Source organism: Rutidosis leptorrhynchoides, chromosome 2 (genome assembly GCF_046630445.1).
Source record: "Rutidosis leptorrhynchoides isolate AG116_Rl617_1_P2 chromosome 2, CSIRO_AGI_Rlap_v1, whole genome shotgun sequence".
Lineage (NCBI taxonomy): Eukaryota > Viridiplantae > Streptophyta > Magnoliopsida > Asterales > Asteraceae > Rutidosis > Rutidosis leptorrhynchoides.
In genome coordinates this window covers 589224888-589249908 of record NC_092334.1, presented here as the reverse complement: position 1 = coordinate 589249908, position 25021 = coordinate 589224888, and the positions used below count along the sequence as shown (strand labels likewise).

The following is a 25021-nucleotide window of genomic DNA, read 5'->3' as shown; positions in this document are numbered from 1 at the left end:
GTATATTGTTGTTAACATGACACGTGTGGCAGATTACACAAAACTCATCTATAATATAACTTGATTGATTGAATAAAACTGATCATGTTGTAAATATTGTAAGAAATCAAATAAATAAAAATTATAATATATTAATAATATAATTTCCTTACATTTTTTCTTACAAAAACTACAATTAACTTATTAAAGAATTTTATTACTTAGAAGGATAGTAGTTATCATTCAGGGAAAAAAAAAAAAAAAAAAAAAAAAAAAAAAAAAAAAATCTATAAGGCCAATTAGCATGTTAAATGATTTCCAACCACATAATAGAGATAGATCTGAAATCGTAAAGGTTAAAGTCGTAACATACAAAACCTCAAGGTCTAAAATGTACATAATACAAAATCTGAGTAGATTCATTGAACCTAGACACAATCATATTGCGCCTATAAATACAACCAAATACTCCGTAACTAACACAAAATCATACGCAATCTTTTTTTCTTCGTAATTCATTCATTTCTTCAAATCAGCCGATAAATTCAAATAATGGCTCCAAGTATAGCGGTTCCGTCGGTAAAAAATCATCAGTCGCCGGCGACGGTGGCTCAGGAGGAGGTGTTACGGCGGAGAAACGAGGAATTGGAAAGAGAATTAAAACGGAGTTTAGAAAGAGAAGAGAAGATGAAAGGGGAATTGAAGAAAACGTGGCAACGGTTGCGCGTAGCGGAAGATGCGGAGGAACGATTGTGTTCACAATTGGGAGAATTGGAAGCTGAAGCGATGGATCAGGCGCGTGATTATAGACAACGTTTAGTGACGTTGATGGAACAGCTTTCTGTTGCTCAAAAAGTAATTGAATCTGGTTCTGTTCAGATGTTGTGAATTGGAATTGAAATGACTTCGTTGATGATTTTGATCTGTAATGTTATTAGAGAATATACTACGTATATCATATAGAGATTGTAATTGTATTTTTTTTATATTTAGAGATGATAATAAATAATATATAAATTGTTTTTGGGTTTTGGAAGTTTGTTGAACAATATTCAGTACGTTAATAGCTTTGGGGTATCTTGTATTTGAGTATATATTTCAAATTTCAATTTGAGTGCAATGGATAATTTTATGGTTGTAAATTTGTTGTTACGAATGGAGTAAAATGTTGTTTGGGGTGCGTAGTCGAGTTAAACATGCTAATTTGGGTGCAGCTAGAAACTCGGGATCACGAGTTCAGACGTTAGGATCGCGAGAAGCAAGTAAGAGAGAGATATTTGCTGAGATGACAACTTCGCGATTGCGCAGATTTTTATCCGGTCGCGAGAATGACGCTGACAGGAAGGAATTGGATTTCGACAATACTCGTTTGTTTCCAATTCGTTTTATTTTTTTTCACTATAGATACCCTATGTGTAACATGCAATGTATACCTTACGAAATTTATAATAAATACTCCGTAATACTCTTTAGTTGGTTGAGGTTTAAAATAATCACTTTGATTACATATAATCTCGTGTTTTTGCGTATTTACTATCGTTCTTCGTGTTTATCAAGTTTGATCTGTTTATAGTCAGTGAATTTGATAACCAATTATTATCAAGTCTTCTTAAGGCTCACCTATTCGCTCCTAACAAAAAGCTAGCGTAAATTTGGTTTTTATACGATGAAATGGAATAAAGTTAGGATATTCTCATTGTGAAAAGTGGTCAATGTCTAATTATTGTGGTGGCTTTATTAACGTTGTGAAAAGATGAAGGCGACATGTATATGGTAGGGAAGGGGATGGCTGATTGGCTGTCGAGACTCGAGAGGTTTCATGGGGTTGTGGAGTGTGTATGCGACGAATATATGTAACTCACTTTTACATTCCCCTGAGTTCAAAATCTATTATTCTGTTTTAACGTTAAAAATATCTTATTTTTAATTTTAATTTTAAATTATTTTTTATATGTTACATAATAGTTGATAACGTTATACCATTAAAATATATATTCAAAACCCAATCTGTTATATAAATTTTTTTTTGGCAAAGCAAAAATTTTATTAACACAAATTAAAAGGCATACAGGGCCGGGGATAGCCTCACCCAACAATACAATGTTAAAGCACTACAAAATAACACAAACATCAAACAAAGGGAACCATAAACCCATTATGGCACCAAACACAATGCAACTTAGATCAAGCCGTCCCATCTTTCATGACGCGGTAACACTAAGCCACAAAACCCAAATAACAGACTCACTTCCATTGTATATTCCAAATTTGCTCAGCTTTTGCAACTGCAAATGACCTTTTGACTTTTAAAGTCAACAGTTTGATCCTTATAAAATCTTGAGCTGCAGCAGAAAGTTCCAGCTGAGCCCTTCTTTTGCCCTTGAAAATTCTATTATTTCTCTCATTCCAGATAAAATACACAGCTGCAGCTATAACAAGACGAGTAATAATGCTCCAGATTTGCTGTTTGAGTGGATATCTGGACATAGTATCCATGATTTCACCAATTCTAAAAGAAAGACCTCTAAATAAGATCTTAAGTTTCATATCCTCCCATACAGCTCTTGAATAGCTGCATTCAAAGAAAAGATGTTTTACTGAATCTGGTCCTCCTTGACAAAGTTGACAATTAAACCTGCTATTAGTCTGCCACTTAAGCATTCTATCATGAGTGGTCAACCTATCCCACATGACCAACCAAAGGATGAATGCATGTTTTGGAATATTCTGCTTGAACCAGATAACATGAGACCACTCTTTAATTGGATTATTAACACAAAGATCAATCCAAACCTGTTTAGTAGAATAGATAACTCTAATATTATCATTGTTGACCCACTTCACTTCATCCACCTTATCAAGCAAATCAGGAACATGAATCTGGTTCAGAACATTATAACAAGCTTTCCACTCTTCAGGCCAATTATTACCATATGAATGAATATACTCGGCCACTGTAAAACTGTCCTTGAACCTTTCATTATATATATCCCTTCTTGAAATGACTTCATTTAATGGACCCAAAACATGCCATTTATCAAACCAGATATTTGTGTTAGTACCATCTCCTAAGGTATAAAACACATGTTTTTTCACACTTTCTCTTAGCAGTAATAATTGCTTCCAATTCCAGCTATCCTGCTTCTCATACTTAACATCCCAAATACTTCTTCCTTTTAATTTTACCAAATTCACCCACCTATACCATAATGAATCTTTCTTTTCAATAATTTTCCACAATTGTTTCATTAACAGTATTTCATTCCACTCCTTCATGGGTTTAATACCTAAACCCCCTTGATTTTTAGGGGAACACACAGTTTTCCAGGACAACTTAGCTTTCCCCTTTATATTACCCCCTTGGCACCACAAAAAGATTTTAAGAACCTTTTCAATATCTTTTAGCACCATATTAGGCAACATAAACACTGAAGCCCAGTATATATGCATAGAATTCAAAACAGAATTGATCAAAAGTAACCTCCCTGCATATGAGAGCTTCCTATTTCTCCAGTTGTTTACCTTCTCTTTCACTTTGTCAACTAAGCTCTTACAGTCAGTTACACTTAGCTTTTTGGCTAACAAAGGAATGCCTAAGTACCTCATTGGGAATTTCCCAACATTAAATGGCATAACTTGAAGGATCTTCTGCCTAGTAACAAATGGGACACTACCAAAGAAAATGGTACTTTTCCCAAGATTAGGGTATAGACCCGACACTTGACTAAATGAATCTAAAGCATCTTTTAACACAGCAACAAAGGCATCATCACCATGACATAATACCAATAAGTCATCTGCAAAACACATGTGAGAAAGTTGCATTCTTTTACAGCCATGGTGGAATTTAAATTGTGAAGAATTGTTTATCTTATTAGCCACAATAAGGCTAAAGACTTCCATTACAAGGGTAAAGAGGTATGGAGAAATTGGGTCGCCTTGCCTCAAACCCCTGCCACCTTTGAAAAAACCATGGATACCCCCATTCACACAAACTGAAAACCTGGTGGTTGTGACACAAGTCATGATCCACTTTACCATTTGATCATGAAATCCAAACTTGGTTAACACCTTCTCCAAAAACTGCCAATTGACTGTGTCATAAGCTTTTTGAATATCAATCTTCATTGTACACCTTTTTGGCCCATTAGCCCTATTATAACCTTTCAATAGCTCTTGGGTGATCATGATGTTATCTTGTATACTCCTTCCTGGAATAAAGGCAGTTTGACTATGGTTGACCACCAAATCTAACCCAACTTTGATCCTTTCTGTGAGTATTTTACTAATACATTTATACAACACATTGCAACATGCAATGGGCCTAAAATCAGATACCTTATTAGGGGTAGCTATCTTGGGAATAAGGGCAATTAGGGTTGCATTAAGTTCACCAACCAATTTCCCTGTAACAAAAAATTCTCTTACAGCTGTGCATATCTCATTTCCAATAACAGGCCACGCTTTTTGAAAGAAACAAGAGGAATAGCCATCAGGGCCAGAGGCTTTATTAATATCTATATCAAAGATGGCTTTTTTAATCTCGGCATCAGACACCTCCATAATCATATTACTAGCAACATCTGCAGGAATTTTTTTAGTAAATATTTCACCCAATTCATCAAGAGGTGACACATTTGACCCATTTCCCAAAAAATTCTGAAAGTGCTTCACACATTGTTCAGCAACTTGATCATCATAATATCTCACACCAAGATCATCACATATACTATCCACCCTACTCCTCTGTTGCCTACTTTTAAGCACACTATGAAAAAATTTTGTGTTCCTATCACCATGAGTAAGCCAATCCAATTTAGACTTCTGCTGCAACAGTCTAAGTTCCTCAACTTTAGCACTCTCATATTCCTCAAGATAGATTTTGGCTCTATCCCTAAGAATTTGATCAAAAGGGTTATCATCTACCTCCTTTTGTACCCCTTTAAGTTTAGACTTCAGCAAATTAACTTTATCATGCAGATTACCATTACTCCAATTCAACCTTTTCAATCCCTTTTTTAAGAACTTCAACTTCTTAACCACTCTAAACATAGCATAACCATTAATCTCTTGATCCCATACTTCTTTAACAACATTCAAAAACTCATCCTTATAAGCAATGTAATTCATAAACCTAAAGGACTTCTTGATAGTATTTACACCCCTAGTAATACTAACTAAAGCAGGACTATGATCAGAGATTAAGTAAGGCAAAAAAATACCATGAGCCAGAGGGAAATTGCTTATGAATGCATCATTAACAAGAATTCTGTCTAATTTCTTAAGAACACCACATCTTGGGTTTTTTAATGATTTTGTCCAAGTAAAGTGAAGCCCTGTACTCCCAATATCATCTACCTCTATGGCATCAATACACTCATTAAACTCAATCATATCCTCAGACATAAAGGATCCACCAGCAGTGTGTTCATCCAATTTCCTTGTAACATTAAAATCACCAATAATAACCCAAGGCTTATTCTTAGCCACTATGCTTTGAATGCCTAACTCTTTCCATAGAGTTCTTCTAGATTTACCAGTATTCTTTGCATACACTATACTACCATACCAGCTAATTGGTGCATTCCTTAATTCAAACAGACAAAACAAGCTTTGACTGTCTTCAAATAAGATATTCACCTTAACAACACTGGAATTCCATCCCAAAATGATTCTACAGCTGTTCATACTATGCCTGATATTAGAAACCCATTCCCAATTTTTGAAAACATTATTACAAGCACCCCACAATATTTCCAGACTTAAGATGAGTTTCCAACACAGCACATATACTAAGTTTTTCATCCCTAATGAGATTCTTTACTTCATTCTGTTTATCCACATCACATATTCCCCTAATATTCCAACTAGCTATCTTTACTTCCATTAAAAGAGAAAATAACAAAGAAGCATCAGATCAAAACATTGGGGCCACCCCCACCCATAACATTATCACTGATATGAATCTCATTACCTTCCTCACAAACATCATCTATGTCATCCTCTGACTCAGTATTCCTCTTATTCCTTTCCCTAATAACCTGTTCCTTTTGAAGTTGAAAGTATTTCTGTAAATCATAGCTCCACTTTTTAAATTCAGCAGGAGAAGGCTCTTTTCCACTTTTGATTAGCTTATCCACTTTCAACCTAGGGTCAGCCAGGATATCATTCACTTCATCATCATCAGAAAGTACAGCATACTTGTTAGCACTAGACTGAATTTTTTTTGCATTCTGATCACTTAGCTCCCACTTCTTAGGCTGATTCACAGTCACACCCTCTTTCCCATTGTGTTGACCATTCTCATTCTTCTTATCTTTAGATGTGTTCCTACTCCCCACTAAAACAAAACCCTCACCATCCATTTGCTCCTTTTGTTTCTTTAACACATTATTTTCTTCAACGGTCCTTGGCCTGACCTTGCACTCTTCATGAGAATGCCCAAATACTGCACAATGTGTACAGAGTTTTGGCTTCCAAGTATATTCTACATTCACTTCCTTTACATACTTAACTTTCTTTTGTTTATCCATATACTGAATATTGACTTCTTCCACAAAATTCTTAGCTGCATCAATCTCAACAAGCACTCTGGCATAACCAGCACGCCCAACCCCCTCATGGCACATTTTTGCAGTTGTATTATCTATTACAAGAGGTTTACCCAGCCTACTAGCAATAGTACTTATACCTTTTGCACACCACGCCTCTAGTGGAAGATTTGAAAGCTTAACCCAAACTGGAAGTTTACAGGGATCCACTTTCTCAACCACAACATCTGGACTCCATTTATTCACAATTAAAGGTTTACCATTAACCATCCATGGACTTTGGTCAATAACCTTGTTCATTCCCTCCTCATTGTCAAACTTAAAATAGCATATTTGACTGCTATCCATTAAAATGTCCTTAAGCCCTAATTTACTCCACATACGCCTCAAATTGTAATTCATCACATTATACGCCATATTACAACCAACAAAATATCCACAAGCAGTCAGATTCCATTTTTGACTTCCTTCATTAACTAGTTCCTCATCAAAAATGACAAATTCATTGCCATCATTATCCACAGCACTAGGAATGAAATCCAAATTCCTATCTATACTACCACTATTACTATTGACAGCAGCAGCATACGACACCTGAGGCTTAGAAGCACTATCAAGAGGACTAGCAATAACAAGCTCATCACACATATCATTACTATTAACAGTATTACTACTCGAAGCAACATCAGGTTTATTCATACCTACAGCAATTGGGGGAAAATCCTTAGCTGAAATCACACCTGAATTGCCTTTCACTTGCAGCTCCTTCTCCTTAATTTCATTAGTCGCCGTTGCTTTAGCACCAGTTTCATTGCTGATTTTGAGATCGGATTTCTTTTTATTTAGGTCATGCACTGTATCTTTTAGCTTTTCAGGTATTTTTAGTTTACGAGTAGAAGCCCTACGATTATCAGCCATCCTAACTGACTCCAATCGAACGAATTACATGATGAAATGGTGGAAGAATACGTTTAATCGGAGAAAAAATGATCGAGAACGTATAATGTTGTTAAAACACCTCGATCCGGAATTTAAATGGAGTAATAAGCAATTCGGGATTTTATATAAATTTGATCGAATAATATATAATAAAATATTTAAAGTCAAAGAAAAAAAAACCTTCAAAATCTAACAGGACAATAGATTTGGATTAGAGTAAATATGAAACACATTTTTGTCAATGTGTAGAGTACTTTCTGTTTTTTTTTCTTTCTAAATGATTATATATAATTAGTACAGTATAAAATTAGATGTGTGAGAGAGAGAGGGTAAGGCTAGAGAGAGAAACTTCAGGCACACCAAAGGCAGGCACGGCTGGAGCTCGAAGAAATCACAATGGCAACTATGGAATCCACGACAGGAAATCAAATCGAAACCACTTGACGTCATTCATGTTTTTCAATTTCCCCGAAGAATGGAAGATAGTTGATTTTTGGAAACTCTTCAAGGGATATGGGTCGGTGAGAGATGTGTATGTGGCAAACAAACGACTCCGCAATGGAGCTCGATTCACGTTTGTTCGCTTCGGAGATGTGCAAAACAAAGAAAGACTTCTCAAATCACTGGAAGGGATAAAAATCAATGGGATTAACATTAGAATTTTCAATGCCACAATAAGAAACCCAAGGAGTGGAGAAGGTACAAGGAAGGTAGATGGTACAAGGAATGCAGAAGGTTACTATCAGCAACAGTGGCCAAACTTAAACATCAATCGGTTTCAAGATGGTCGACGTTTTAATGAAATAATAACCGGAAAAGCTGGGGACTTGAGGCAACATCTAAACGACAAAAGGAAGATTGGGGAATCTAAAACCAAAGCCAGTGAGGATGAAGGAAAAAATAACAAGGTGATTATGATACAGGATGAAGATACACTGGAGAATGAAAGTATTCTTCAAAGATCTATTATTTGCGAGGTCAAAAACAAAGAAATCTTGGATAACTTGGAGGTGATTCTTAACGGAGAAGGTTTTGCAAATTGTCAACTCAAAAAGCTCGGTGGTCTAAGCATTGTAATTGTTATGGAATCACTTGAGATGGCAAAGAACGTGATAAAACCGGATCATTCCCTAAACAAGTGGATCCATAAGGCACATCTCTGGGATTTGAACTTTGCTCAGATGGTCGAATGGCATGGCTTCATATTTGCGGTGTCCCACTCCCTTGTTGGACGGATAAAACTTTCATGTCAATAGCGGAGTGGTGGGGAACGGTATACATGTTCGAAAATTGCCAACTATCCGGCAATCAAGACTGTCACATGGAAAGGTTTTCATTAAACTAAATGAACCTGATGTGGTAAATGGGTCTCTTAAACTGAGATTCAAGTTAAAGGATTACTTCATTACTAGAACAGAAGAATTACTCCATAACCCTAATAACATGGCGAAAAAAGAAGTTCTGATTACAACCAGTGATTCGGATGGAAGCACCATCGATGGTTTTGCCTCTGATGATGGGGAGTTTTCCAATCCATATGAAGAGAGTGATGATGAAGAATCTCTGTAAGATGAGGAGGAAATTCAGCTAGAAGAATGCCTGGTGAAAATACTGGAAAAGTCATCGGCGGGTAAGGATTCAGGTGGTGAAGATGAAGGGTCAATCTTTTTCGGGATACATGAATTATTTGAGGATGGTGAGATAGTTCTCGAGACACTTAATGATGATTGCGGCTCTCCTCATTCTCCCAATGTACGTAATGATGGCATAAACCCTAATTCCCATACGGAAGTATCTGAGGGGACCCCACGTGTCCCTGAAAACAAAAATTCGGGCAAAACAACTAAAGCTATGGAAAGAGGTTTGGATGCAGATTCTGTTAGAGTTAGGCCAAATTCAAACAGGCCCAATTGCGTGTGTGATAACAAATGCAACAGCCCAAATGTTTTTACTAGTGGGCCTTATAATCCTTCAAAAGAGTTTGGTGAATCCCCTTGTGATAAGTCCAGTGGACTCCCAATCGACCAAAACTCCTCCAATATACCTGATACCGGAAACGTGATCTCAGAATCAAATCAAGACATCCCCAAATCAAAAAAATCTTCTTCTTATTCGGTTAAAATCTCTAACTGCAGTGAATGTTACTGGAGAGCTATCGGGAATTGTCGGGCTTCATCAAGGATAATGAAATTCAAAAGCATGGGAAGATGTGGGGGAACATCCGAACAATTGGCGGTGTACAAATGCAGAGGCTGTGGAAAAAAATCAAAATTAAAGCCTAGGGTGTCCAAGACCAGAAAGGAAGATGTTGGTCGACATACACATCGATCTCAACCATCTTTTAACTCTGGAGATTTAAGAGAATTTGGTGAAGACATTGGTTTGAGGTGGCCCACCTCAAACCTTCAGTAAGATCCCTTTGTTTATTTTTGTTTATGTTTTGTTTAAATATGAAGATTTTATCACATAACATACGTAGTTTTGCGGTTGAGGGAAAATTCGGGTGGGTCAGGAGCCTATGTGTTTCTGAAAGGCCTGACATTGCAGTTTTCCAGGAAACCAAATGTCGAAATATCTCTGATTGGTGGGTTCAGTCATTGTGGGGAAAAAATGAGTTTGGGTTTATTCAAAAAGATGTTATCGGGAATTTGGGTGGGATGTTGATGATTTGGGATAAAAGTAGCTTTGACGTAAAGGATGCCATGGAAAACGAATTTTTCCAAGCAATTCGTGGGAATTGGTCACATTCGGGAGTGGAATCAATCATAGTAAACGTCTATGGCCCACATAATGATGTGGGGAAAAGATTATTGTGGGATTCATTGTCGGGTCTCATCAGCAATATTGATACGACTTGGCTATTGTGTGGGGATTTCAACGAAGTACGGGAGGCTTCGGATAGATTAAATTCACAGTTTATTCAATATAGAGCGACCTGTTTTAATAATTTTATCTTGAGCAACAACTTGATTGAAATCCCGATTAACGGGAAACGATTCACCCGTATAAGCGATGATGGACTAAAGTTTAGTAAACTCGATAGGTTTTTGGTTTTGGATAATTTTTTAAAACTTTGGGAAGACCTTTCGGTAATTGCTCTCGATCGTAGACTTTCGAATCACTGTCCTTTGATTCTCAGGGAAAAAATCATTGATTTCGGACCGAAACCTTTCAAAGTATTCGACGAATGGTTTAATTGCGAAGAGATTGGTGATATCATCCTAGATGCGTGGAACCAACCGATCACAGGGAATAAGAGGGATTGTATGTTTCGGGATAAACTGAAAAATGTCAAACTTGCTATAAAAAATTGGAGTAAAATGTCATATGGCAAACTCGATTCGGAAATAAATGAACTAAAAAAGGAGGCGAGTGAATGGGAAATAAAAGCTGAATCAAACCAACTATCAAACGAAGATCGAAACATGTGGTTAGATTGTAGACGAAAATGGGTGGAGAAAGAAAAGACTAAATCGAACATGTTGAAATAAAAGGCGAGAATAAGATGGATAATAGACGGAGATGAGAACTCAAAATATTTTCACTCAACAATCCGGCGCAAACTCAATAAGACAAACATCCGTGGGTTACATGTCAATGGGGTTTTGTGACAACCCGAAAATTTTTGACCAAATTTAAACTTTATCTTTAAATGATTTAACGTTTCCGACAGGATAAGCAAAGTCTGTAAAACCGAATCTTAAAATTTTTGAACTATTCAAGTACCCTTCGGTTGTTCTCAACGATTTGCGAACCATTATATGTAAATAGATACATATATATACTATAACTTGAAAACGTAACAAAGTTTTAATTATTTAATACCGTACATTAAACTTATTGGTTTAAATATTTATTTGAATATATATGATAAGTTGGAATATTAATTGTATGAAAGTGTTTATGAATGTTGAAAATATATATTAACTTGGTCATAAAACGATTTGTTATTATATATATATATATCAACAAATAGCGAGGCAATGATTTATAGAAGTAAATGACCAAAATACTCGAAAGTTTATGATATACTTTGAGTGGTATAGTTTAGGGATAATTTAAGGCTATATTTTGACAAAGGTACGAGTCACAAAACGTAAAATACAAGTTTTCTCAGCGTACGAAAGGACATTTGAAAAATCCGAACCGGGACATAAGTCGAGTGATGACGTACGACTTATTAGAAAAAAATTACAAGTCAACTATGCATGTGAATTTAATATAATATATAATTAATTATATAAATTAAATATATTATATATATAATATAAAATTATGTCGACAAACAAGAAGTTAAAAATTTGTGAGCTGTCCCAGGGTGCCATGCGATCGCATGGCCTTGAAGCACAAATCCCATGCGATCGCATGGGGTACTTTTTCAGAAAAGGTTCTATAAATTGCGCGATTTTTGGCTCAGCTGAATCTATCTCTCTTTCTCTAGTATTATTACTCCGTAATATTTATTTAATTTATTTTTTTTATTATTATTATTATTATTATTATTATTATTATTATTATTATTATTATTATTATTATTTATATTATTAAGATTAATCTTATTATTAATCTTATTATTATTAGTATTATTAATTATGTATTATACATAAAATACTACGACGAGGTCATGAGTGGGTTACTTTCAATATGGGTTTTCAAGCGGGATAGAACTAAGGAAATTATGGGTAATGTTCGGGGGTATATTTATGAATCAAACCTAGTGTTTATCATCTCCGTTACGTCTACGTACTTTTCTGAAATATTGAATCACAATATTGATACGTAAGCATTTATATTTTATCTTTTATATACTAATAGTGTATCTATGTCTAGTGCTCGAGTATATATATTTATACAAGCTTGTATGCTAAATTTCGTCGTTAAACAGTTTATGATGAATCACGAATTAAATACATATATTACTGGTAAAAGGTATATGATATACATGTTTTTGGAAAGCTGGCGAAAAATCAATAACTTTTCATTTAGACACCGAATAGTTTCGATGAACGGATTAAAAGATATGATCAACTGAATTATGATTGATGTTAATTGAAATTGCTTTTGAATCTGCAATTAAGATTTAAACAACTTGTTTACGAGATTGATAAAGTGGATTTTTTGAATATTACCAACCGAGTAAATGTATCCTTATATAAGGTACATCTCGTTTTGTTAAACTTTTGTCAAAATTGACTTTTCGAAATGACTTTTGATAACTTTTGTATGTCGATCTCGAGCATTAGGATTATGATACACTATGACCAGACCTAGCTTGATAAACATTTATTGACCAACATATGTTCTCTAGGTTGAGATCTACGATTAATTGGTAATTCGAGTTTCGGTCACATTTTGGTGAACAACTTTATATGCTGCTAAGGTGAGTTTCATATGCTCACTTTTTAATTGCTTTTGCAATCTATATTTTTTGGCTGAGAATACATGCACTTTATTTTAAACGCAATGGATACAAGTACATACTAAATTCTACACCGAGTTTGAACCAAAAATCCCTTAGCTTTGGTAACTAGTAGCTGCCAGTTATAAGAACTGGTGGGCGCGAATAGTTGTCTATGGATCCATAGGGCTTGACATCGCCGTCTGTTCCAGGTATAGAAACCCTACCCTGAACTATAAAACATACGTATGCTATTTGAGTTTAGTACACGTTGGTTTGCGTGTATTGTACATGTTGGTTGCATGTATGTTAAAACAGGGGTACTTATTATATAGACGTTAAAGTTTAGTTACCAGGGTGCTCAATCTTGTAGAATATTTTGATAAACGTTTCTGGATGGAACAACTGAAATCTTGTGATCCACTTTTATATACAGATTATGCGAAACACTAAAACTATGAACTCACCAACCTTTGTGTTGACACCTGTTAGCATGTTTATTCTCAGGTTCCCTAGAAGTCTTCCGCTGTTTGCTTATATGTTAGACAAGCTATGTGCATGGAGTTTTACATGGCATATTTTTCAAGGAAACGTTGCATTCACCAAATCATCACCATGTATCTTATTTTGACTGCATTGTCAATGGAAGTACTGTTGTAAACTATTATTTATGGTGATTGTCTATATGTAGAAATTTTCAGATGTCGAAAACTTTGATTTAAATATTCATTTATGGTGTGCCTTTTCAAAAGAATGCAATGTTTACAAAACGTATCATATAGAGGTCAAATACCTTGCAATGAAATCGATGAATGACGTGTTCGTCCATATGAATTTGGAGCGATCGTCACAGTTGGTATCAGAGCGTTGGTCCTAGTGAACCAGGTCTTGCATAAGTGTGTCTAACTGATAGTTGTTAGGATGCATTCGTAAGTCTGGACTTCGACTGTGTCTGCATGTCAAAAGTTTTGCTTATCATTTCTTGTCGGAAGTTACATGCTTATCATTCTTAAGTCTAGACACGTTTTCCTGCATTTATTGCATAAATAGTGTATAGACAAAAATTCATATCTTAGCGTATCTGTTACTGTAAACTATTCCTGACATCTTCCGAAAATTCCTCCGTGATTTATGGAATTTTGGTATTATATATACATATGTAAATTATGTATTGAAGAGTACCAATCTAAATTCTATAATCTATTTCATATCAAAAATCATCTCTCTAATTATACAAGATGGATCCCGTATCTAGTTCAAATTCCTTAAACTCCGACAGCTATTCCGATATGGATATTCACCTGAATTCCGAAGACAGTGTAACCGGAATGGATCAACCAATCAGCCATCATCTATTCTGGATGAATTGGGGATGGGTTCGTAGCATACTTAATTATTGGAGACAAGAAGAAGGTGATCCCTTCCATCCACCACATTGCCCTCTTGGCGAAGACCCTGAAGCACTTACCGGCGAACCTGTTCGTAATACCATTTTCTCTCTCATCTCCAGAATATCTCATCATGATCATATACTCTCTCAAATTCTGGATCTTATTCATCCGCTCGTCCGAACCGCTAATCATCCCGGTGTAGTAGCAGAAGTCAACGAGCTTCGCGCTCGGGTAGTGGCTTTGGAGAATATGGTGCAAAGGTTACAAGCACCAGCAGAATCACCGGCATCAACAGTACTACCGACAACAACACCAACAGTACCATTACCACCACCAACAACATCCGCACCGCAAGCCTCAACATCACAATATGTACCTTGAACATCAACGTCATACGCATCGTAGTTACCAAGAAATACCAGCAACAATAACCGATGAAGTATTAACTCATTTCCTCTGAAGAAATTTTATGTATATTTAATATATATGAATTTTGAAATCAAAATAAATCTTCTCGTACTAAGATATTACGTGTGAATCTTAACTGGTAGGTACTACTCGGTTAGTTCATATTACTAATATGCAATGATGTACATCCTTTCTTAACAACTTAACCATTGTTAACTACAATCTCTGTTTCAACTTAATGAATTCCATTTCATAATAAACCAAGTGTATTATTCAATTACATAATTGATTTTACATTTTCATTTTCGATGTACTCGAAACTTTCCAGAAAACATCATCTGTGCCTTGTAAGGTTCACAAAGATTCCACAAGCATCAACATCCTTCACCGAGAAATAAGAATAAATAATGAAGTATCGATTACATTAGCGAAATACTCCGCAAAGATTATGTAATATTTAATGTTTTAGAGTTTAATCATTTCTAAGTCAAGTCGAAAATCAAATGAGCTTAATATGATATTAACTCATTAAATCTATATTAGATCTGAAGAAAATATACATACATATATTTTCATAAAGACGGTAATAAAAATTCTTTTATACAAAGTATTAATTGTGAAATCTTTAACGGGTAGGTACTACTCGAGAAATATTTAAGTTCACAATTAATATGTTACACTGTACATTCTTCAATTTTGATTCAAAAATCATTAACTATACTCACTATCTTCACAATGATACACAATCATTTCATACAAATTCAATCACATATTCTGATATCGACGTATCAGAATCCAAGCCATAACTCTGAACCGGTGACATCATTCTTAGATCTCTACATCTTTCAAAGCTATACTTTAACTTTAAAACTGTGAAAGATCCTTTAGCATTGTTATTACCGAAAATAATCTTACAATCCCTGTTCAAAGTATCCAGTTTTACCACACTTCCAACCAGTCAACTTCGACTTTTCAGATTAGCCTTATTATAACCTTGATATATACGTTTTTGTTACTGGAGAACCTTTCATGTTCCACCACATTAGCAGTAAATTTACCGACAACTTCATTGATCTTTGACCTTCCGAAAAATCCTTATACTCATTGAAACCGTATCATGTACTCATCCACATCTTGTAATGGCAATTGACATACCAACTATCGGGAATTAGCAATCAGTATTTAAAAAATTTTGGTGCATCATAAAAGAAGATCTCTCGGGGGCTATTTCATTTTGACAAAATGGTGAAATCTCTGCGGGATGTAATGCCTCTTTTATAACATTAATCCCAAAAAAGATTGATCCATCTAGCCTAAATGATTATCGGCCAATAAGCTTAATTGGAAGTTTATACAAAATCATCGCGAAATTACTCTCCAACCGTCTCAAAAAAGTGGTTCCAAATTTGGTAGACTTTGAACAAAGTGCATTCCTTAAAGGGCGTAACATCATCGACGGTGTTCTTATCGTAAATGAATCCATTAATTTCTTAAAGCACAAAAAGGTTAAAAGTCTTATCTTTAAGGTAGACTTTGAAAAGGCATTCGATTGCTTGAATTGGGATTTCTTAATGGAAATGATGACAATCATGGGATTCGGGGTCAAATGGCGAAAGTGGATACTTACTTGTCTCAAATCATCCTCTATCTCGGTGTTGGTCAACGGGTCGCCTACAAAGGAATTCAAAATTTCAAAGGGGGTAAGGCAAGGCGATCTACTCTCGCCTTTCCTTTTTATCATCGTGGCGAAAGGACTTAATTGGCTCACTAAATCTACGGTGCTAAACAATCGGTTCAAAGGTGTGGAAATATGAAATGACAAGATAATCTTATCACATCTACAATATGCGGACGACACGATTTTTTTTGGAGAATGGAGCTTAAAAAACATTGAGAATCTTATGAAACTTCTAAAATGTTTTGAATTGACTTCCGGATTGCGAGTTAATTATAACAAAAGCAATCTTTTTGGGGTGAACGTTGGGGTAAATGAAACAAATGGTATTGCAAATTTGTTCGGGTGTAAGGTAGGAAAATTTCCTTTTAACTACCTTGGACTACCAATTGGTGCAAATATGAGGAAAATGGATAATTGGAAACCGGTCATAGATAAATTCGAAAAGAGACTCGCGGATTAGAAAGCAAGATCCATGTCATTTGGTGGACGTTTGACCCTCGTCGGTTCGGTTTTAAATAGTTTGCCTTTGTATTTCTTCTCGCTCTTCCGTGCCCCGCCTTGTGTGCTAAACAAATTAGAGAGTGTGAGACGTAAATTTTTTTGGGGCGGGTCCGGGGATGTTTCAAAAATTTCTTGGGTTAAGTGGGATGATGTCATCCGCCCCTTCGAGGACGGAGGACTCAATTTGGGTTATTTGAAATGTAAAAATTGGGCTTTAATTGGCAAGTGGTGGTGGAGGTTTAACACCGAAACCACCTCCTTGTGGCTTAAAGTTATCAAGAGCATCTATGGGGATTCGGGTCATCTTATTGCGGGTGGGTCTCATTATGTTTCTAGCTCTAATAGTTTATAGCTAGATATTGTCAAAACAGGTTACAAGGTGGACGAGCTTGGAATTAATTTCTCAAGATCAGCGGTGAAAACAATCGGAAATGGCTGCAGCACTAGGTTCTGGCACGATCACTGGCTCGGTAACGAGCCTCTCAAATCTGTGTTTCCTAGACTATTTCGGTTAGAACAGGACAAGGAGATCACGGTCAGCAATCGAGTTCTCTGGCGAACCCCTGCGGTGATTTCTGATACAGGCTGGATGCGAGAACCATACGGGCGAACTAGAGGTGAATTAACTGAGTTAAATAATTTGCTTCAATTTTTGAGTTTTGATTCATCAAAGGAAGATTCACGGAGATGGACGTTATGCGATAATGGTGTTTTTTCTACAAAGGTTCTTACAGATCTTATATTCTCGAAACTGTTTCAAAGTAATACCCCAACAAATTGTGAAACTTTGAGGAACAATTTCATCCCGAAGAAAGTAGAAATCTTCATATGGCGGGCAAAACGGAAAAGACTTCCCACTCTCTTGGAACTTGACAAGAGGGGCGTTGATCTTCACTCCGTCCATTGCCCCTATGTGATGATGAACTTGAATCGGTGGAACACTCTTTATTCTCGTGTAAACATGCTAAAGTTATTTGGGATAAGGTGTACTCGTGGTGGGACAAACAAAACGTGCTTCATCAAACTTTTGAGGACTACTACAACAACAACAAGGATGTGAATTCCGAAGTGGGTGCGAAGTTTTGGCAAGCGGTCAAGTGGGTTTGCATGTATCTTATTTGGAGAAATCGGAACCAAAAGGTGTTTAAACTCTCGAATTGGACTCCTCCGAATGCTTTAAATGAGATACAAATCAAAAGTTACAAATGGATTTCAAAGCGATGCAAAAATATGAAGATCGATTGGCATAGGTGGTGTCACAACCCATCTTCCATCTTTGTTTGATTCCTAGCCCTTTACACATTCGGGTTGATCACGGTTGCAATCTTTGCATCTTCAATCAGTGTATGTAATTTATAATAGGGTTAGTGTCGAGAATGTAATACATATCTAGATGTACATGTAAATCATTGTAAGTTTTTACGAAGTAATATATTTCTGCTTTTCGAAAAAGAAAAGAAATTAGATTTATACTAACTTGCAACAAGAGCGTCCATGCATGCCCAGGCTGAACTAGGTAATGCTTTCATATCCTGAAATTCGAAACAAATAAAGAAGTGAAGACCAGACTATCTATATATGGTTTGGTTTCGGTTTCGTTATAGTTCAATTCAAGTGGTCCGAGTACAACCTAACACAAGTCATTTCCTTATTTTAGAAGGTGAGATGTAGACAATCATTCATCAATCCTAGAATAAATACAAGTCATTTCCTTATTTTAAAGTAATACTCCGTAATAGTAATCAAATTAAGACACGACTTTATGGAATTATCGTGGCCGCCTTATGGTGGTTTTGGCATCTCAAAAATGATTGTTTTATTCAGGTCCAATGAAATAAAGATAATTGAGCTTTATGACAGCATTCTTCTTTCGTCGTTTTCTTGACTGAAGGCTAAAAGTAAGCAGGCACCTAGAGATGTAAAAAAAAAATCAAAATCCGAAAGGGAAATAAGAGAGATGAGAGAGAGAGTCCAAGAGAGAGAGAGAGAGTCCAAGAGAGAGAGAAAGTTTCAGGCGAGAGTCGGCGGGCATAGGAAACAAACGAGGGAAATACAATGGTGACTTCACGAACGGGTATAAGGGTTATCACGGTTCTCGATTGACATCGTATATGTTTTTCAACTTCTCTGATAGCTGGAAGATCATTGATTTCTGGAGACTTTTCAAGAACTATGGTTCGGTTCGAGATGTTTATGTGGCTAGGAATCGATTAAAGAATGGCATGAAGTTCGCTTTCGTTCATTTTGGTGATGTTTCAGACGAGCACAAATTGTTAAGGGCATTAGAGTTCATTAAGTTTGATGATTCCCCAATCAGGATCTTTAATGCATATGTAAGAGGCAAGAAACCAAATGATGGCAGAGAAAAGGAAAGGTACAGGGAGCAAAACAGACCTAGATCGGGACACAAGTGGGCCAAAAGCAACAAATGGGGATGGTCAAGTTAGAGAAGGGTGGAGTTTTAAGGATGCTGCAAAAGATTTAAGGGAGTCGTTATCCAGAAAAAATGGAAATCCAAATATGGATTTAAGAAACACGGTGCTAGGAAGAAACAATAGGGAGAATGTGAATGAAGATGTATCAACAAAGAGAAATAATGGTTTTGTTGATAACAAAACTAAAACTTACAGTAGCAGCAAATTCGTAGAGGTAGATGAAGAGAACATAAACACAGAATTGTTTCAATCGGCAATTATTGGGGAAGTCGCTCAGTTTAACATGATTGAAAAGGTGGATAGACTATGCAGACTTGAAGGTCTTAATGGGTTTGCATTAAAGTATTTAGGTGGATTACGATTGATGATCATATTTGAGTCTCCAGAAACAGTTAATAATATCATGAACAGTCCGAATCATCCAATCAGAAGCTGGTTTTTGAACATAAGAAGGGTATATGATAATTGTTGGCATAATGGTCGATTTACATGGATCTCAATTAGAGGCGTTCCGGTAACATGCTGGAATGTAAATACCTTTAGATCAATAGCGCAATGGTGGGGATCGATCATTGAATTTGAAAATTGTGAATTATTAGAAAAGCAAAATCAAAACATCACAGTGGGAAAAGTCTTAATCAAATGTGAAGTTGGAAGAACAATCAGTGAGCAAATAATGTTAAGGTACAAGAAAAATGTTGTTCATGTTTATGTAAGTGAAGATGGAGGAGATAATGTCGACATTGATCTACAACAAGAATTGGATAAGGATGATGGGTCTGATGAAGTTACGAGTCCTTATTCGTCTATTAAAAGAAACAGCTTTGCGAACGAAAACGAATTTCATGGTAGCGAGAATGATGATGACGATATGGATGATGATGATTCGTTTATTTCAGATGATGACTGTCCATTGAAGAAGATGAATACGCAGCTAGATGAGCAATTTTCTGGTGAAAAGGACTGCAACGGTGATATCGCCGGGGGAAACCTAGAAGATGAGGAGTCACGCATGGGAATTGAGGAGACAGAAGTTAATTATGATGTGGGGCCCAAGATAAACAATACGCCTACTGACAACAAAAAGGAGGCGGCTGGATACTTTGTAAACAGTGAGGGAGAAGAGGATATTGTATTGGAAACACAACAAGATCATTTGTTACACCACAAAAGCAGATTACCTAACCCTCTTCGCCACTCATCTACTCACAATCATAACCACCATGACCACGCTGAACAATTCAACCCTAGCCCAAAAAACACCCCTACTCCTAAATGTCCCCACTTTAACAAGCCCAAACCTAATACCCCAAAAAACAACAGCCCAGCCCACAAGATAACAAATACCAGCCCAATTAACAAACAGCCTTGCCAATCCAATATAATTAAACACAACCTTAGACCACACCAAACCAATTCTTCACCACCTATCCCGATAACTAAATCAGACTCTCAAACTAAACCTTTAACCACCTCAAATGAGCCCAGTCCACTTCCCTCTCCTACACCTATAGTCGAGCCCAATAACTCCAATAGGCCAAAAACAACATTAAACCAATCGACTCCAAGCAACCCATCGACACCTATGACTCACATTCCAGATACCTATTCAAAATCCTTCAGCCCAATATCCAAACTCATACTACCTGATGCATCGATGGAACCAACCCCTATACCCTCAGATCGCGTAAAAGAAATACCGGTTAAACCTAGAACCTCCAAACCCAGATTACCAAAAGATAAAAACATAGCACACAACTCCAGTTGCAATTGTCTTCGCATAACACCAGGTTATTGGAAAACCTCCTCAAAGATTTTACGATTGAAAGCAAAGGCGAGATTAGTAGGTAATCAAAGCAAAAAAGATGAAAACTGTAGTAAATGTCGAAGTGGCAATGTGATCAGTCTTAATACCAAAATCACTGGTGGGAAAAAAACTTCTAATGTGAGGAATGCATCCTGTGGTAATGCACCTACGAATTCAATCACTGGTGGGAAAAAAACTTCTAAAGTAAGGAATGCATCTTGTGGTAACGCAGCTACGAATTCAAGAACATCTTCGAAGAGTGTTAATTGTAAAAAAGATGCTGAAAGAACCAATTCTTTTAGAAGTGAAGAAATTCAGGAATACAGGACAAAACTTGGATTAAAATGGCCGGAGAAAACCTCTCTGGGCTGTTCACATATGTAAGTTCTTGTTCATCTTTTCGCTTTGTTTAGTTAATCATGAAGATAGTTTCTTTAAATATTAGAGGTTTTGGGAAAGAAGGTGCGTTTGGTTGGGTTAAGAATCTTTGTTGGGTAGAAAAACCGGATATTCTAGTATTGCAAGAAACAAAAAACAAAGAGGTAGATGATTGTTGGGTAGGCAACCTATGGTGGTCCCAGGATTTTGGTTTTGCACAAAAATCTACAGTAGGATATTCAGGTGGTCTCATGACAATTTGGGACACAAATAGTTTTTTAGTTGAACATTCCAAGGGTAGTGAAGATTTTATAGCGGTTCAAGGCAAGTGGAAACAATCCCAATCCGAAACTATAATAGTCAACGTATATGGGCCACATGACGATGCGGGGAAAATTAGAATGTGGGATTCTTTAAACAATGTGATGAAAGATGTTGTTTCAAGTTGGGTGTTGTGTGGAGATTTTAATGAAGTAAGAGACGAGAATGAAAGGTTCAATAGCATTTATATACCTAGTCGGGCAAATAGGTTCAATGATTTTATTACGAGTAATGGTTTGATAGAGATCCCCTTAGGCGGAAGAAAGTTCACTCGGGTATGTGATAATGGGGTAAAATTAAGTAAGCTTGATAGATTCCTAGTCTCGGAAAATTTTCTAACATTGTGGGAAGATTTGTCGGCATTAGTTATGGAGAGAAAATTTTCGGACCATTGCCCTATAATACTTCGAGATAGAGTGATTGATTTTAGGCCGAAACCGTTCAAATTATTTAATGAATGGTTGAAAGATGAAGCCGCAATGCAAGTGATAAAAGAAGCATGGAATAGTGAGATTCAAGGAGGGAGAAAAGATTGTATATTTAGAAATAAACTCAAAAATGTTAAGAACGCACTCCGTAATTGGAACAACTCGACCACAAATAACTTAGATCAAGAAATCAAATTTCTTAAAGCAAGGGTGGACGAGTGGGAAGATTTAGCAGAAAAAAGGCAGTTAAATGAAGAGGAGAGAACACTTTGGATGAATACTCGAAAAGATTGGTTGAACAAAGAGAGATCAAAAGCAAACATGCTTCGTCAAAAAGCAAGGGTCAAATGGATACTTGAGGGTGATGAAAACTCGAGTTATTTCTATGAAATCATACGACGAAAGTACAACAAAAATAATATTCGTGGGCTCATGATAAACGGTTTATGGAATGAAAATCCCACGGATATAAAGCAAGCTGTCTTCGATCACTACCAAAAGTTATTCAGCACACAATAGACCAATCGGCCCTCCTTACGTGATTTGCAATATCCATCGATCAGTCCTGATCAAGCTCGTGAATTAGAAATGCAGTTTACAGAAGCTGAAATTTGGGAATCGTTAAGTGATTGTGCAAACAATAAAGCGCCAGGACCGGACGGATTCAACATTAACTTTTACAAAAAATGTTGGGATATCATCAAGGAGGATTTAGTAAGCGCGATACATTGGTTTTGTGAAAAGGGAGAAATTTCCAAGGGGTGTAATGCGTCTTTCATTTCATTAATCCCAAAGTCTAAAGATCCCTTAGGATTAAATGACTATCGTCCAATAAGTTTAATCGGAAGCCTATACAAAATAATCTCGAAAGCCCTTTTAAATAGACTTCGTCGAGTTATTCCAAACGTGGTAGGAGTTGAACAAAGTGCCTTCTTAAAAGAAAGATTCATATTAGACGGAGTTCTTATAGCAAATGAAACCATAGATTACATTAGACGAACGAGAAAGAAAGGTTTGATTTTTAAAGTGGACTTCAAAAAGGCGTTTGACGCCCTTAATTGGGACTTCTTACTAGAGGTTATGAGATGTATGGGGTTCGGAGATAAATGGTGTAAGTGGATTTTGGCATGCCTCCAATCGGCTTCTATTTCGGTTCTTGTAAACGGATCACCGACCAATGAGTTCATGATGGGTAGAGGCGTAAGACAAGGGGATCTGCTTTCCCCTTTTTTTTATTCATATTAGCGGTTGAAGGGCTGAATTTGCTAGCTAAAGCAGCGGTAGACAAGAACATGTTTAAAGGTGTAGAAGTAGGATAAGATAAAGTAATCATATCCCACCTCCAATACGCGGATGATACGATTTTCTTTGGAGATTGGAGTTATCATAACTTGAGAAGTCTCATGATCCTCCTCAAATGTTTTGAATTAACTTCGGGTCTTAAAATAAATATGAGGAAAAGTTGTGTAATTGGAGTTGGAGTGGAGAATAGTGAAGTAACATCACTAGCACAAAACTTCGGTTGTAGTGTTGGTACTTTTCCTTTTACTTACCTTGGGCTTCCGATTGGGTCGCGAATGAAAAAACTAAGTGATTGGAAAGCGGTTATAGATAAATTCAAAAGTAGGTTATCGGATTGGAAAGCACGTTCGATTTCTTTCGTTGGTCGGGTTACTCTTATAAAATCAGTTCTTTCAAGTCTTCCATTGTATTACTTTTCGTTTTTCCTTGCCCCGCCGTGTATGATTCATAAACTTGAGAGCATAAGAAGAGAGTTTTTTTGGGGGGTTAACGGGTCGGGGAAAAAAATATCTTGGGTAAAGTGGGAGAAAATTCTCCTACCTTACTCGGATGGTGGTTTAAATCTTGGTTCACTCAAATGCAAAAATTTGGCTCTTTTATGCAAATGGTGGTGGAGGCTCCATACCGAGTCTAACTCTTTATGGGCCAAAACCATTATTAGCATATACGGTCCGTTTGGTGGACTTCGGTCCACTAACCTTGTTTCTAACCCATCTTTTCAAAGCACTTGGTCGTACATTATGCGTGCAGGTTGTATGGTGACAAACTTAGGTGTTCCATTTCAACATGCTATTAAAAAATCGATTGGTGACGGGTCATCCACTCAATTCTGGACGGAGGATTGGATTGGCAACTCTTCTCTGCAGCATGCTTTTAACAGGTTATATAGGCTTGAGGTTAATAAGAACGCGAAGGTGTCTGAAAGAATTAAAGTTGTTAATGGAGAAATGGTCTTTTCGTGGGAATGGATCAGAGAGATAACAGGAAGATCAATAGGTGAGCTGCAGCGACTTACGGATCTGATCAGAAGTGTAAACCTCCAAGAAAATCGAGAAGATGGATGGAAATGGTCTTTATCGTCGAACAGCTTATTCAACACAAAAAAGATGCAAAATCTAATCGAGGAAAAGTTTATAACGGAAGGAAGAGATCAACGAGAAACCTTGAGAAACTCCTTAGTACCAAAGAAAGTAGAAATTTTTGTGTGGCGTGTATTGCTAAAACGAATACCCGTGTTAACCGAATTGGATAAACGCGGTATCGACCTTCACTCGGTACGTTGCCCTAATTGTGATGATGATGTTGAGACGATTGAACTTTCGCTAATCTTTTGTAATCTTGCTTTAGAATTATGGAGTCGGGTGTACAAATGGTGGGGACTCGGCAATTATAACAACTTAAGCTTAAATGAAACTTTCGCCGGGTCAACAAATTGTCGTTCATCTCAAATGGGATAGAAGATTTGGCAAGCGGTTGAATGGTCGTGTGGATATGTGCTATGGAAA

At 36.5% G+C, this 25021-nt stretch overlaps 3 protein-coding genes across 3 annotated transcripts; all 3 read left to right on the top strand.

Moving 5' to 3' along the window:
• The first annotated feature begins 474 nt into the window (after positions 1-474).
• Positions 475-944, top strand: LOC139893308 (protein RESPONSE TO LOW SULFUR 3-like). The gene has a single exon (XM_071876467.1). The coding sequence runs from the start codon at positions 532-534 to the stop codon at positions 865-867; it is 336 nt and encodes a 111-aa protein (XP_071732568.1). The 5' UTR covers positions 475-531; the 3' UTR covers positions 868-944.
• Positions 945-9919: 8975 nt separating this feature from the next.
• On the top strand, positions 9920-10960 carry LOC139889902 (uncharacterized). The gene has a single exon (XM_071872814.1). The coding sequence runs from the start codon at positions 9920-9922 to the stop codon at positions 10958-10960; it is 1041 nt and encodes a 346-aa protein (XP_071728915.1).
• A 10546-nt stretch (positions 10961-21506) lies between these two features.
• Positions 21507-22733, top strand: LOC139889901 (uncharacterized). Its single transcript, XM_071872812.1, has one exon. It carries the CDS (start codon positions 21507-21509, stop codon positions 22731-22733), a length of 1227 nt encoding a protein of 408 aa, XP_071728913.1.
• The last annotated feature ends 2288 nt before the right edge of the window (positions 22734-25021 follow it).